General features: G+C 45.5%; 1 protein-coding gene and 1 long non-coding RNA gene across 2 annotated transcripts in view; both read left to right on the forward strand.

The window, feature by feature from the left end:
* Positions 1–13,341, forward strand: part of mmd2a (monocyte to macrophage differentiation-associated 2a) — a 64,153-nt gene that overhangs the window by 18,011 nt on the left and 32,801 nt on the right. Inside the window, exons 2-3 of the mRNA XM_052514873.1 lie at positions 182–263; positions 549–709. Coding sequence (XP_052370833.1) covers positions 182–263; positions 549–709 — 243 coding nt within the window. The remainder of the gene's footprint in view (positions 1–181; positions 264–548; positions 710–13,341) is intronic.
* LOC127928006 (uncharacterized) lies at positions 4,511–8,925 on the forward strand. The gene is made up of 4 exons (XR_008129954.1): positions 4,511–5,505; positions 5,577–6,440; positions 6,589–6,736; positions 6,879–8,925. It is a non-coding gene; the product is annotated as an uncharacterized LOC127928006 (long non-coding RNA).

Genomic DNA, 13,341 nt, shown 5'->3' on the forward strand with positions numbered 1-13,341 from the left:
CACACACACACACACACACACACACACACACACACACACACACGGGCTGCTATGCATAGAGCCCAAGTAAGGTTTTAATGTGGATGTCAGAGCTCAGCAGTACCTGACACAGTCTGACACTACTTATAGAGGCCAGGAGGCACATTCAACATGTACAGTGTCCTGGGTGTGTGTGTTCCAGGTTCATGAATGGCAGAGTTCCATCCAGTAGGAGATACCAGCCTACAGACTACGAACACGCTGCCAACTGTGCCACACATGGAGTGAGTTACACACACAACCTGTCTACAGATTCATCTCTTATCTCTGGAAACACAGCTGCTGTTCACCCTGCTGTATCTAGTGGTCCTTCTGTGGCTCAGTTGGTAGAGCATGGCGCTTGTAACGCCAGGGTAGTGTGTTCGATTCCCGGGACCACCCATACGTAGAATGTATGCACACATGACTGTAAGTCGCTTTGGATAAAAGCGTCAGCTAAATGGCATATATTATTATTATTATTACCTGGTTCTACCCATAATGCCTCGTTTACCCATTATCCTCCACAGCTCTGGATCATCCCCAGCCTGGTGGGCGGGTCTGTACTCTACTTCCTGTCTGTGGACCAATGGCAGGCTGCTGCTGCCTGGTTGTACGGGGCGGGGCTTAGTGGTCTATTCATCTCCTCCACTCTGTTTCACACCGTGGCCTGGAAGATCAGACACCTCCGGTTAGTATCTCTGATCAGACACCTCCGGTTAGTCTCTCTGATCAGACACCTCCGGTTAGTATCTCTGATCAGACACCTCTAGTTAGTATCTCTGATCAGACACCTCCGGTTAGTATCTCTGATCAGACACCTCCGGTTAGTATCTCTGATCAGACACCTCTAGTTAGTATCTCTGATCAGACACCTCCGGTTAGTATCTCTGATCAGACACCTCCGGTTAGTATCTCTGATCAGACACCTCCGGTTAGTCTCTCTGATCAGACACCTCCGGTTAGTATCTCTGATCAGACACCTCCGGTTAGTATCTCTGATCAGACACCTCCGGTTAGTATCTCTGATCAGACACCTCTAGTTAGTATCTCTGATCAGACACCTCCGGTTAGTATCTCTGATCAGACACCTCCGGTTAGTATCTCTGATCAGACACCTCTAGTTAGTATCTCTGATCAGACACCTCCGGTTAGTATCTCTGATCAGACACCTCCGGTTAGTATCTCTGATCAGACACCTCCGGTTAGTCTCTCTGATCAGACACCTCCGGTTAGTATCTCTGATCAGACACCTCCGGTTAGTATCTCTGATCAGACACCTCCGGTTAGTCTCTCTGATCAGACACCTCCGGTTAGTATCTCTGATCAGACACCTCCGGTTAGTATCTCTGATCAGACACCTCGGTTAGTATCTCTGATCAGACACCTCCGGTTAGTATCTCTGATCAGACACCTCCGGTTAGTATCTCTGATCAGACACCTCCGGTTAGTATCTCTGATCAGACACCTCCGGTTAGTATCTCTGATCAGACACCTCCGGTTAGTATCTCTGATCAGACACCTCCGGTTAGTATCTCTGATCAGACACCTCCGGTTAGTATCTCTGATCAGACACCTCCGGTTAGTATCTCTGATCAGACACCTCTCATTAGTATCTCTGATCAGACACCTCCGGTTAGTCTCTCTGATCAGACACCTCCGGTTAGTATCTCTGATCAGACACCTCCGGTTAGTATCTCTGATCAGACACCTCTAGTTAGTATCTCTGATCAGACACCTCTAGTTAGTATCTCTGATCAGACACCTCTAGTTAGTATCTCTGATCAGACACCTCTAGTTAGTATCTCTGATCAGACACCTCTAGTTAGTATCTCTGATCAGACACCTCTAGTTAGTATCTCGAATCAGACACGTCCGGTTAGTCTCTCTGATCAGACACCTCCGGTTAGTATCTCTGATCAGACACCTCCAGTTAGTATCTCTGATCAGACACCTCCGGTTAGTATCTCTGATCAGACACCTCCGGTTAGTATCTCTGATCAGACACCTCTAGTTAGTATCTCTGATCAGACACCTCCAGTTAGTATCTCTGATCAGACACCTCCGGTTAGTATCTCTGATCAGACACCTCCGGTTAGTATCTCTGATCAGACACCTCCAGTTAGTATCTCTGATCAGACACCTCCGGTTAGTATCTCTGATCAGACACCTCCGGTTAGTATCTCTGATCAGACACCTCTAGTTAGTATCTCTGATCAGACACCTCCAGTTAGTATCTCTGATCAGACACCTCCGGTTAGTATCTCTGATCAGACACCTCCGGTTAGTATCTCTGATCAGACACCTCTAGTTAGTATCTCGAATCAGACACGTCCGGTTAGTCTCTCTGATCAGACACCTCCGGTTAGTATCTCTGATCAGACACCTCCGGTTAGTATCTCTGATCAGACACCTCCAGTTAGTATCTCTGATCAGACACCTCCGGTTAGTATCTCTGATCAGACACCTCCGGTTAGTATCTCTGATCAGACACCTCCGGTTAGTATCTCTGATCAGACACCTCCGGTTAGTATCTCTGATCAGACACCTCCGGTTAGTATCTCTGATCAGACACCTCCGGTTAGTATCTCTGATCAGACACCTCCGGTTAGTATCTCTGATCAGACACCTCCGGTTAGTATCTCTGATCAGACACCTCCGGTTAGTCTCTCTGATCAGACACCTCCGGTTAGTATCTCTGATCAGACACCTCCGGTTAGTATCTCTGATCAGACACCTCTAGTTAGTATCTCTGATCAGACACCTCTAGTTAGTATCTCTGATCAGACACCTCTAGTTAGTATCTCTGATCAGACACCTCTAGTTAGTATCTCTGATCAGACACCTCTAGTTAGTATCTCTGATCAGACACCTCTAGTTAGTATCTCGAATCAGACACGTCCGGTTAGTATCTCTGATCAGACACCTCCAGTTAGTCTCTCTGATCAGACACCTCCAGTTAGTATCTCTGATCAGACACCTCCAGTTAGTATCTCTGATCAGACACCTCCAGTTAGTCTCTCTGATCAGACACCTCCGGTTAGTATCTCTGATCAGACACCTCTCATTAGTATCTCTGATCAGACACCTCCGGTTAGTATCTCTGATCAGACACCTCCGGTTAGTATCTCTGATCAGACACCTCCGGTTAGTATCTCTGATCAGACACCTCGGGTTAGTATCTCTGATCAGACACCTCCGGTTAGTATCTCTGATCAGACACCTCCGGTTAGTATCTCTGATCAGACACCTCCGGTTAGTATCTCTGATCAGACACCTCTAGTTAGTATCTCTGATCAGACACCTCCGGTTAGTATCTCTGATCAGACACCTCTAGTTAGTATCTCTGATCAGACACCTCTAGTTAGTATCTCTGATCAGACACCTCTGGTTAATATCTCTGATCAGACACCTCTAGTTAGTATCTCGCATCAGACACGTCCGGTTAGTATCTCTGATCAGACACCTCCAGTTAGTCTCTCTGATCAGACACCTCCAGTTAGTATCTCTGATCAGACACCTCCAGTTAGTATCTCTGATCAGACACCTCCAGTTAGTCTCTCTGATCAGACACCTCCGGTTAGTATCTCTGATCAGACACCTCTCATTAGTATCTCTGATCAGACACCTCCGGTTAGTATCTCTGATCAGACACCTCCGGTTAGTATCTCTGATCAGACACCTCCGGTTAGTCTCTCTGATCAGACACCTCCGGTTAGTATCTCTGATCAGACACCTCTAGTTAGTATCTCTGATCAGACACCTCTAGTTAGTATCTCTGATCAGACACCTCTGGTTAATATCTCTGATCAGACACCTCTAGTTAGTATCTCGAATCAGACACGTCCGGTTAGTATCTCTGATCAGACACCTCTAGTTAGTCTCTCTGATCAGACACCTCCGGTTAGTATCTCTGATCAGACACCTCTAGTTAGTATCTCTGATCAGACACCTCTAGTTAGTATCTCTGATCAGACACCTCCAGTTAGTCTCTCTGATCAGACACCTCTAGTTAGTATCTCTGATCAGACACCTCTAGTTAGTATCTCTGATCAGACACCTCTAGTTAGTATCTCTGATCAGACACCTCTAGTTAGTATCTCTGATCAGACACCTCTAGTTAGTATCTCTGATCAGACACCTCTAGTTAGTATCTCTGATCAGACACCTCCGGTTAGTCTCTCTGATCAGACACCTCCGGTTAGTCTCTCTGATCAGACACCTCTGGTTAGTCTCTCTGATCAGACACCTCTCATTAGTATCTCTGATCAGACACCACCAGTTAGTCTCTCTGATCAGACACCTCCGGTTAGTATCTCTGATCAGACACCTCCAGTCAGTCTCTCTGATCAGACACCTCCAGTTAGTCTCTCTGATCAGACACCTTCAGTTAGTATCTCTGATCAGACACCTCTAGTTAGTATCTCTGATCAGACACCTCTAGTTAGTATCTCGGTCTTTATCTCAATTTTAAATTCAATTTAAGGGGCTTTATTGGTGTGGGAAACATATGTTTACATTGCAAGTGAAATAGATGAAATAGACAACAAAAACTGAACAGTAAACATTACACTCACAGAAGTTCCAAAGGAATAGAGACATTTCAAATGTCATATGTCTATATACAGGGTTGTAACGATGTACAAATGGTTAAAGTACACAACGGAAAATAAATTAGCATAAATATAGGTTGTATTTACAATGGTGTTTGTTCTTCACTGGTTTCCCTTTTCTCGTGGCAACAGGTCACAAATCTTGCTGCTGTGATGGCACACTGTGGAATTTCACCCAGTAGATGTGTGATGGCACACTGTGGAATTTCACCCAGTAGATATGGGAGTTGATCAACATTGGGTTTGTTTGTGGATCTGTGTTTCTGAGGGAAATATGTCTCTAATATGGTCATACATTGGACAGGAGGTTAGGAAGTGCAGCTCAGTTTCCACATCATTTTGTGGGCAGTGTGCACATAGCCTGTCTTCTCTTGAGAGCCAACAGTGACCTTTCTCAATAGCAAGGCTATGCTCACAGTACATAGTCAAAGCTTCTGTTCATTTTGGGTCAGTCACAGTGGTCAGGTATTGTGTACTCTCTGTTTAGGGCCAAAGAGCATTCTTGTTTGCTCTGTTGTTAATTCTTTCCAAAGTAAATATATTTTTGTTTTCACATGATTTGGTTGAGTCGAATTGTGTTGCTGTCCTGGGGTTCTGTGGGGTCTGTTTGTGTTTGTGAACAGAGCCCCAGGACCAGCTTGCTTAGGGGACTCTTCTCCAGGTTCATCTCTCTGTAGGGTGTGTTTGTGAACAGAGCCCCAGGACCAGCTTGCTTAGGGGACTCTTCTCCAGGTTCATCTCTCTGTAGGGTGTGTTTGTGAACAGAGCCCCAGGACCAGCTTGCTTAGGGGACTCTTCTCCAGGTTCATCTCTCTGTAGGGTGTGTTTGTGAACAGAGCCCCAGGACCAGCTTGCTTAGGGGACTCTTCTCCAGGTTCATCTCTCTGTGGGGTGTGTTTGTGAACAGAGCCCCAGGACCAGCTTGCTTAGGGGACTCTTCTCCAGGTTCATCTCTCTGTAGGGTGTGTTTGTGAACAGAGCCCCAGGACCAGCTTGCTTAGGGGACTCTTCTCCAGGTTCATCTCTCTGTAGGGTGTGTTTGTGAACAGAGCCCCAGGACCAGCTTGCTTAGGGGACTCTTCTCCAGGTTCATCTCTCTGTAGGGTGTGTTTGTGAACAGAGCCCCAGGACCAGCTTGCTTAGGGGACTCTTCTCCAGGTTCATCTCTCTGTAGGGTGTGTTTGTGAACAGAGCCCCAGGACCAGCTTGCTTAGGGGACTCTTCTCCAGGTTCATCTCTCTATGGGGTGTGTTTGTGAACAGAGCCCCAGGACCAGCTTGCTTAGGGGACTCTTCTCCAGGTTCATCTCTCTGTAGGGTGTGTTTGTGAACAGAGCCCCAGGACCAGCTTGCTTAGGGAACTCTTCTCCAGGTTCATCTCTCTATGGGGTGTGTTTGTGAACAGAGCCCCAGGACCAGCTTGCTTAGGGGACTCTTCTCCAGGTTCATCTCTCTATGGGGTGTGTTTGTGAACAGAGCCCCAGGACCAGCTTGCTTAGGGGACTCTTCTCCAGGTTCATCTCTCTGTAGGGTGTGTTTGTGAACAGAGCCCCAGGACCAGCTTGCTTAGGGGACTCTTCTCCAGGCTCATCTCTCTGTGGGGTCTGTTTGTGTTTGTGAACAGAGCCCCAGGACCAGCTTGCGTAGGGGACTCTTCTCCAGGTTCATCTCTCTGTAGGGTGTGTTTGTGTTTGTGAACAGAGCCCCAGGACCAGCTTGCTTAGGGAACTCTTCTCCAGGTTCATCTCTCTGTAGGGTGTGTTTGTGAACAGAGCCCCAGGACCAGCTTGCTTAGGGGACTCTTCTCCAGGTTCATCTCTCTGTAGGGTGTGTTTGTGAACAGAGCCCCAGGACCAGCTTGCTTAGGGGACTCTTATCCAGGTTCATCTCTCTGTAGGGTGTGTTTGTGTTTGTGAACAGAGCCCCAGGACCAGCTTGCTTAGGGGACTCTTCTCCAGGTTCATCTCTCTGTGGGGTCTGTTTGTATTTGTGAACAGAGCCCCAGGACCAGCTTGCTTAGGGGACTCTTCTCCAGGTTCATCTCTCTGTAGGGTGTGTTTGTGAACAGAGCCCCAGGACCAGCTTGCTTAGGGGACTCTTCTCCAGGTTCATCTTTCTATGGGGTGTGTTTGTGAACAGAGCCCCAGGACCAGCTTGCTTAGGGGACTCTTCTCTAGGTTCATCTCTCTATGGGGTGTGTTTGTGAACAGAGCCCCAGGACCAGCTTGCTTAGGGGACTCTTCTCCAGGTTCATCTCTCTGTAGGGTGTGTTTGTGAACAGAGCCCCAGGACCAGCTTGCTTAGGGGACTCTTCTCCAGGTTCATCTCTCTATGGGGTGTGTTTGTGAACAGAGCCCCAGGACCAGCTTGCTTAGGGGACTCTTCTCCAGGTTCATCTCTCTATGGGGTGTGTTTGTGAACAGAGCCCCAGGACCAGCTTGCTTAGGGGACTCTTCTCCAGGCTCATCTCTCTGTGGGGTCTGTTTGTATTTGTGAACAGAGCCCCAGGACCAGCTTGCTTAGGGGACTCTTCTCCAGGTTCATCTCTCTGTAGGGTGTGTTTGTGAACAGAGCCCCAGGACCAGCTTGCGTAGGGGACTCTTCTCCAGGTTCATCTCTCTGTAGGGTGTGTTTGTGTTTGTGAACAGAGCCCCAGGACCAGCTTGCTTAGGGAACTCTTCTCCGGGTTCATCTCTCTGTGGGGTCTGTTTGTGAACAGAGCCCCAGGACCAGCTTGCTTAGGGGACTCTTCTCCAGGATCATCTCTCTGTGGGGTGTGTTTGTATTTGTGAACAGAGCCCCAGGACTAGCTTGCTTAGGGGACTCTTCTCCAGGTTCATCTCTCTGTGGGGTGTGTTTGTATTTGTGAACAGAGCCCCAGGACCAGCTTGCTTAGGGGACTCTTCTCCAGGTTCATCTCTCTGTGGGGTCTGTTTGTATTTGTGAACAGAGCCCCAGGACCAGCTTGCTTAGGGGACTCTTCTCCAGGTTCATCTCTCTGTAGGGTGTGTTTGTGAACAGAGCCCCAGGACCAGCTTGCTTAGGGAACTCTTCTCCAGGTTCATCTCTCTGTGGGGTCTGTTTGTGTTTGTGAACAGAGCCCCAGGACCAGCTTGCGTAGGGGACTCTTCTCCAGGTTCATCTCTCTGTAGGGTGTGTTTGTGTTTGTGAACAGAGCCCCAGGACCAGCTTGCTTAGGGAACTCTTCTCCAGGTTCATCTCTCTGTAGGGTGTGTTTGTGAACAGAGCCCCAGGACCAGCTTGCTTAGGGGACTCTTCTCCAGGTTCATCTCTCTGTAGGGTGTGTTTGTGAACAGAGCCCCAGGACCAGCTTGCTTAGGGGACTCTTATCCAGGTTCATCTCTCTGTAGGGTGTGTTTGTGTTTGTGAACAGAGCCCCAGGACCAGCTTGCTTAGGGGACTCTTCTCCAGGTTCATCTCTCTGTGGGGTCTGTTTGTATTTGTGAACAGAGCCCCAGGACCAGCTTGCTTAGGGGACTCTTCTCCAGGTTCATCTCTCTGTAGGGTGTGTTTGTGAACAGAGCCCCAGGACCAGCTTGCTTAGGGGACTCTTCTCCAGGTTCATCTTTCTATGGGGTGTGTTTGTGAACAGAGCCCCAGGACCAGCTTGCTTAGGGGACTCTTCTCTAGGTTCATCTCTCTATGGGGTGTGTTTGTGAACAGAGCCCCAGGACCAGCTTGCTTAGGGGACTCTTCTCCAGGTTCATCTCTCTGTAGGGTCTGTTTGTCAACAGAGCCCCAGGACCAGCTTGCTTAGGGGACTCTTCTCCAGGTTCATCTCTCTATGGGGTGTGTTTGTGAACAGAGCCCCAGGACCAGCTTGCTTAGGGGACTCTTCTCCAGGCTCATCTCTCTGTGGGGTCTGTTTGTATTTGTGAACAGAGCCCCAGGACCAGCTTGCTTAGGGAACTCTTCTCCAGGTTCATCTCTCTGTAGGGTGTGTTTGTGAACAGAGCCCCAGGACCAGCTTGCGTAGGGGACTCTTCTCCAGGTTCATCTCTCTGTAGGGTGTGTTTGTGTTTGTGAACAGAGCCCCAGGACCAGCTTGCTTAGGGAACTCTTCTCCGGGTTCATCTCTCTGTGGGGTCTGTTTGTGAACAGAGCCCCAGGACCAGCTTGCTTAGGGGACTCTTCTCCAGGATCATCTCTCTGTGGGGTGTGTTTGTATTTGTGAACAGAGCCCCAGGACTAGCTTGCTTAGGGGACTCTTCTCCAGGTTCATCTCTCTGTGGGGTGTGTTTGTATTTGTGAACAGAGCCCCAGGACCAGCTTGCTTAGGGACTCTTCTCCAGGTTCATCTCTCTGTGGGGTCTGTTTGTATTTGTGAACAGAGCCCCAGGACCAGCTTGCTTAGGGGACTCTTCTCCAGGTTCATCTCTCTGTAGGGTGTGTTTGTGAACAGAGCCCCAGGACCAGCTTGCTTAGGGAACTCTTCTCCAGGTTCATCTCTCTGTGGGGTCTGTTTGTGTTTGTGAACAGAGCCCCAGGACCAGCTTGCTTAGGGAACTCTTCTCCAGGTTCATCTCTCTGTGGGGTCTGTTTGTGAACAGAGCCCCAGGACCAGCTTGCTTAGGGGAATCTTTTCCAGGTTCATCTCTGTTACAGGAATTAAATTCCTTTATGTTTTATTTAACTAATTTAATTAAACACTCTGCCCACTCCTAAGAATTTGTAAGACCCTTATTTGCATAAAATGTACAGAGACCAGTCTCAAAATCAATCAGCAGAGTTTATTCACGAGAGTACTGAACACGATACAGTTTACCACAGGTTATAAACTGAAAATGACGTCATTAGTTTTCGAACTGTCCCGTCTCTTCTCCCAACCTGGTACAAAGGCAGTATCTCAAGCCTTCCCACATCGTCTCCCTACCAATTTAATATCATTTATGACCGAGCCAAGGTCTTCCTGTGTAGATAAGCATTCTAGCCAGTCTGACGATAAGTTCTTTCATTTCTATCAAGGAACAGACAGTCATTGTTCTAATTCTTGATTATATTTACACACATTGAACACACAGAGTGTTCAAACCGATTCCACTAATTAGAACACTATTCCCCTAATTAGAACACTATTCCCCTAATTAGAACACTATTCCCCTAATTAGAACACTATTCCCCTAATTAGAACACTATTCCCCTAATTAGAACACTATTCCCCTAATTAGAACACTATTCCCTGAATCAGTCTCAGCAGAGAAGGGTAACACAGTCTCCAACACAAACGACTCAGAGGCACCTGTGTCTCAGGATCTTCACTGGGTCGTTACTTCCTAACAGAGATACTAAAACCCTCCGTATTGAAAGGTAAATAGTGTGGATAAATTGGGACTTTCACGTTCCCCTGGGCCTGAGACGGAGTGACAGGAGTGAACTGATGTGGGACAGGTGCTGCTAACGCCATAGGCTTATGGTTAACTTTAGCACGAGTACTGTATTTACTCTCAGCCTTGAGAAGGTTTTTCTAATGATCGGAAACCCTGACAGTAGTGACACTCTTGACTGAAGTCAGCTTTACCACGGGAGCCAGGCTCAACCCTAGATGAATGGAACCCGTGGACCAGTGTCTAAGTGGGCAGGGCCCAAATCTCCCCCCGAATGCACCCACTCACTCCGAATACAGGGCTCTGCAAAGACACTTTCGTGAGTCAAAACATACTCGTCCACCAAAACCGCAGGTTCAGAGACAGTCTTAACTTTTCCTTCCTTAATGTACGTACAGTAGCTGTACGATCAGGGATTGTGTCCTTTAAATTGCTCGAGCATAATCAGATCACACAGCCCCTGGCAAGTCGGAACCGCAGAGGCGGAACACCAGCGATTTAAACTATGAAGAAACTCTGGCGTAAACTCAACATGAGTCTGTTAATCAGCCTTTTTTAAAGTTGTAAATCTAATAACTGTGTATAATAAGCATGTATAATACCTGTGTATATAACTGTGTGTGTATACTAACTGTGTGTGTGTGTATACTAACTGTGTGTGTGTGTATTAACTGTGTGTGTGTATACTAACTGTGTGTGTGTATATTAACTGTGTGTGTGTATATTAACTATGTGTGTGTGTGTATATTAACTGTGTGTGTGTGTGTGTGTGTGTGTGTGTGTGTGTGTGTGTGTGTGTGTATACTAACTGTGTGTGTGTGTATACTAACTCTGTGTGTGTATACTAACTGTGTGTGTATACTAACTGTGTGTGTGTATATTAACTGTGTGTGTGTGTGTATACTAACTGTGTGTGTGTATATTAACTGTGTGTGTGTGTGTGTATACTAACTGTGTGTGTGTATACTAACTGTGTGTGTGTGTGTGTATACTAACTGTGTATGTGTGTGTGTATACTAACTGTGTGTGTGTGTATACTAACTGTGTGTGTGTGTATACTAACTGTGTATGTGTGTGTGTATACTAACTGTGTGTGTGTGTATACTAACTGTGTGTGTGTGTGTATATTAACTGTGTGTGTGTGTGTATACTAACTGTGTGTGTGTATATTAACTGTGTGTGTGTATACTAACTGTGTGTGTATACTAACTGTGTGTGTGTGTGTGTATACTAACTGTGTATGTGTGTGTGTATACTAACTGTGTGTGTGTGTATACTAACTGTGTGTGTGTGTATACTAACTGTGTGTGTGTGTGTATATTAACTGTGTGTGTGTGTGTATACTAACTGTGTGTGTGTATATTAACTGTGTGTGTGTATACTAACTGTGTGTGTATATTAACTGTGTGTGTGTATACTAACTGTGTGTGTGTATACTAACTGTGTGTGTGTGTGTGTGTGTGTATATTAACTGTGTGTGTGTGTGTATACTAACTGTGTGTGTGTATACTAACTGTGTGTGTGTATATTAACTGTGTGTGTGTATACTAACTGTGTGTGTGTGTATACTAACTGTGTGTATGTGTATACTAACTGTGTGTGTGTGTATACTAACTGTGTGTGTGTATATTAACTGTGTGTGTATACTAACTGTGTGTGTGTATACTAACTGTGTGTGTGTGTGTGTATATTAACTGTGTGTGTATACTAACTGTGTGTGTGTATACTAACTGTGTGTGTGTATATTAACTGTGTGTGTGTGTGTATACTAACTGTGTGTGTGTATATTAACTGTGTGTGTGTATACTAACTGTGTGTGTATATTAACTGTGTGTGTGTATACTAACTGTGTGTGTGTATACTAACTGTGTGTGTATATTAACTGTGTGTGTGTATACTAACTGTGTGTGTGTGTATACTAACTGTGTGTGTGTGTGTATATTAACTGTGTGTGTGTGTGTATACTAACTGTGTGTGTGTATATTAACTGTGTGTGTGTATACTAACTGTGTGTGTATATTAACTGTGTGTGTGTATACTAACTGTGTGTGTGTATACTAACTGTGTGTGTGTGTGTGTGTGTATATTAACTGTGTGTGTGTGTGTATACTAACTGTGTGTGTGTATACTAACTGTGTGTGTGTATATTAACTGTGTGTGTGTATACTAACTGTGTGTGTGTGTATACTAACTGTGTGTATGTGTATACTAACTGTGTGTGTGTGTATACTAACTGTGTGTGTGTATATTAACTGTGTGTGTATACTAACTGTGTGTGTGTGTGTGTATATTAACTGTGTGTGTATACTAACTGTGTGTGTGTATACTAACTGTGTGTGTGTATATTAACTGTGTGTGTGTATACTAACTGTGTGTGTGATATATTAACTGTGTGTGTATACTAACTGTGTGTGTGTATACTAACTGTGTGTGTGTGTGTGTATATTAACTGTGTGTGTATACTAACTGTGTGTGTGTATACTAACTGTGTGTGTGTGTGTGTGTATATTAACTGTGTGTGTATACTAACTGTGTGTGTGTATACTAACTGTGTGTGTGTATATTAACTGTGTGTGTGTGTGTATACTAACTGTGTGTGTGTATATTAACTGTGTGTGTATACTAACTGTGTGTGTGTGTGTACTAACTGTGTGTGTGTATACTAACTGTGTGTGTGTATATTAACTGTGTGTGTGTATACTAACTGTGTGTGTGTGTGTATACTAACTGTGTGTGTGTGTGTATACTAACTGTGTGTGTGTATACTAACTGTGTGTGTGTATACTAACTGTGTGTGTGTACTAACTGTGTGTGTGTGTATACTAACTGTGTGTGTGTGTATACTAACTGTGTGTGTGTATACTAACTGTGTGTGTGTATATTAACTGTGTGTGTGTATACTAACTGTGTGTGTGTGTATACTAACTGTGTGTGTGTATACTAACTGTGTGTGTGTATACTAACTGTGTGTGTGTATATTAACTGTGTGTGTGTATACTAACTGTGTGTGTGTGTGTATACTAACTGTGTGTGTGTATACTAACTGTGTGTGTGTATACTAACTGTGTGTGTGTGTATACTAACTGTGTGTGTGTATACTAACTGTGTGTGTGTATACTAACTGTGTGTGTGTATACTGTGTGTGTGTATACTAACTGTGTGTGTGTGTGTATACTAACTGTGTGTGTGTATACTAACTGTGTGTGTGTATACTAACTGTGTGTGTGTATATTAACTGTGTGTGTGTGTGTATACTAACTGTGTGTGTGTGTGTGTATACTGTGTGTGTGTGTATACTAACTGTGTGTGTGTATACTAACTGTGTGTGTGTATACTAACTGTGTGTGTGTACTAACTGTGTGTGTG

Source organism: Oncorhynchus keta, unplaced genomic scaffold (assembly GCF_023373465.1).
Source record: "Oncorhynchus keta strain PuntledgeMale-10-30-2019 unplaced genomic scaffold, Oket_V2 Un_scaffold_2008_pilon_pilon, whole genome shotgun sequence".
Classification (NCBI taxonomy): domain Eukaryota; kingdom Metazoa; phylum Chordata; class Actinopteri; order Salmoniformes; family Salmonidae; genus Oncorhynchus; species Oncorhynchus keta.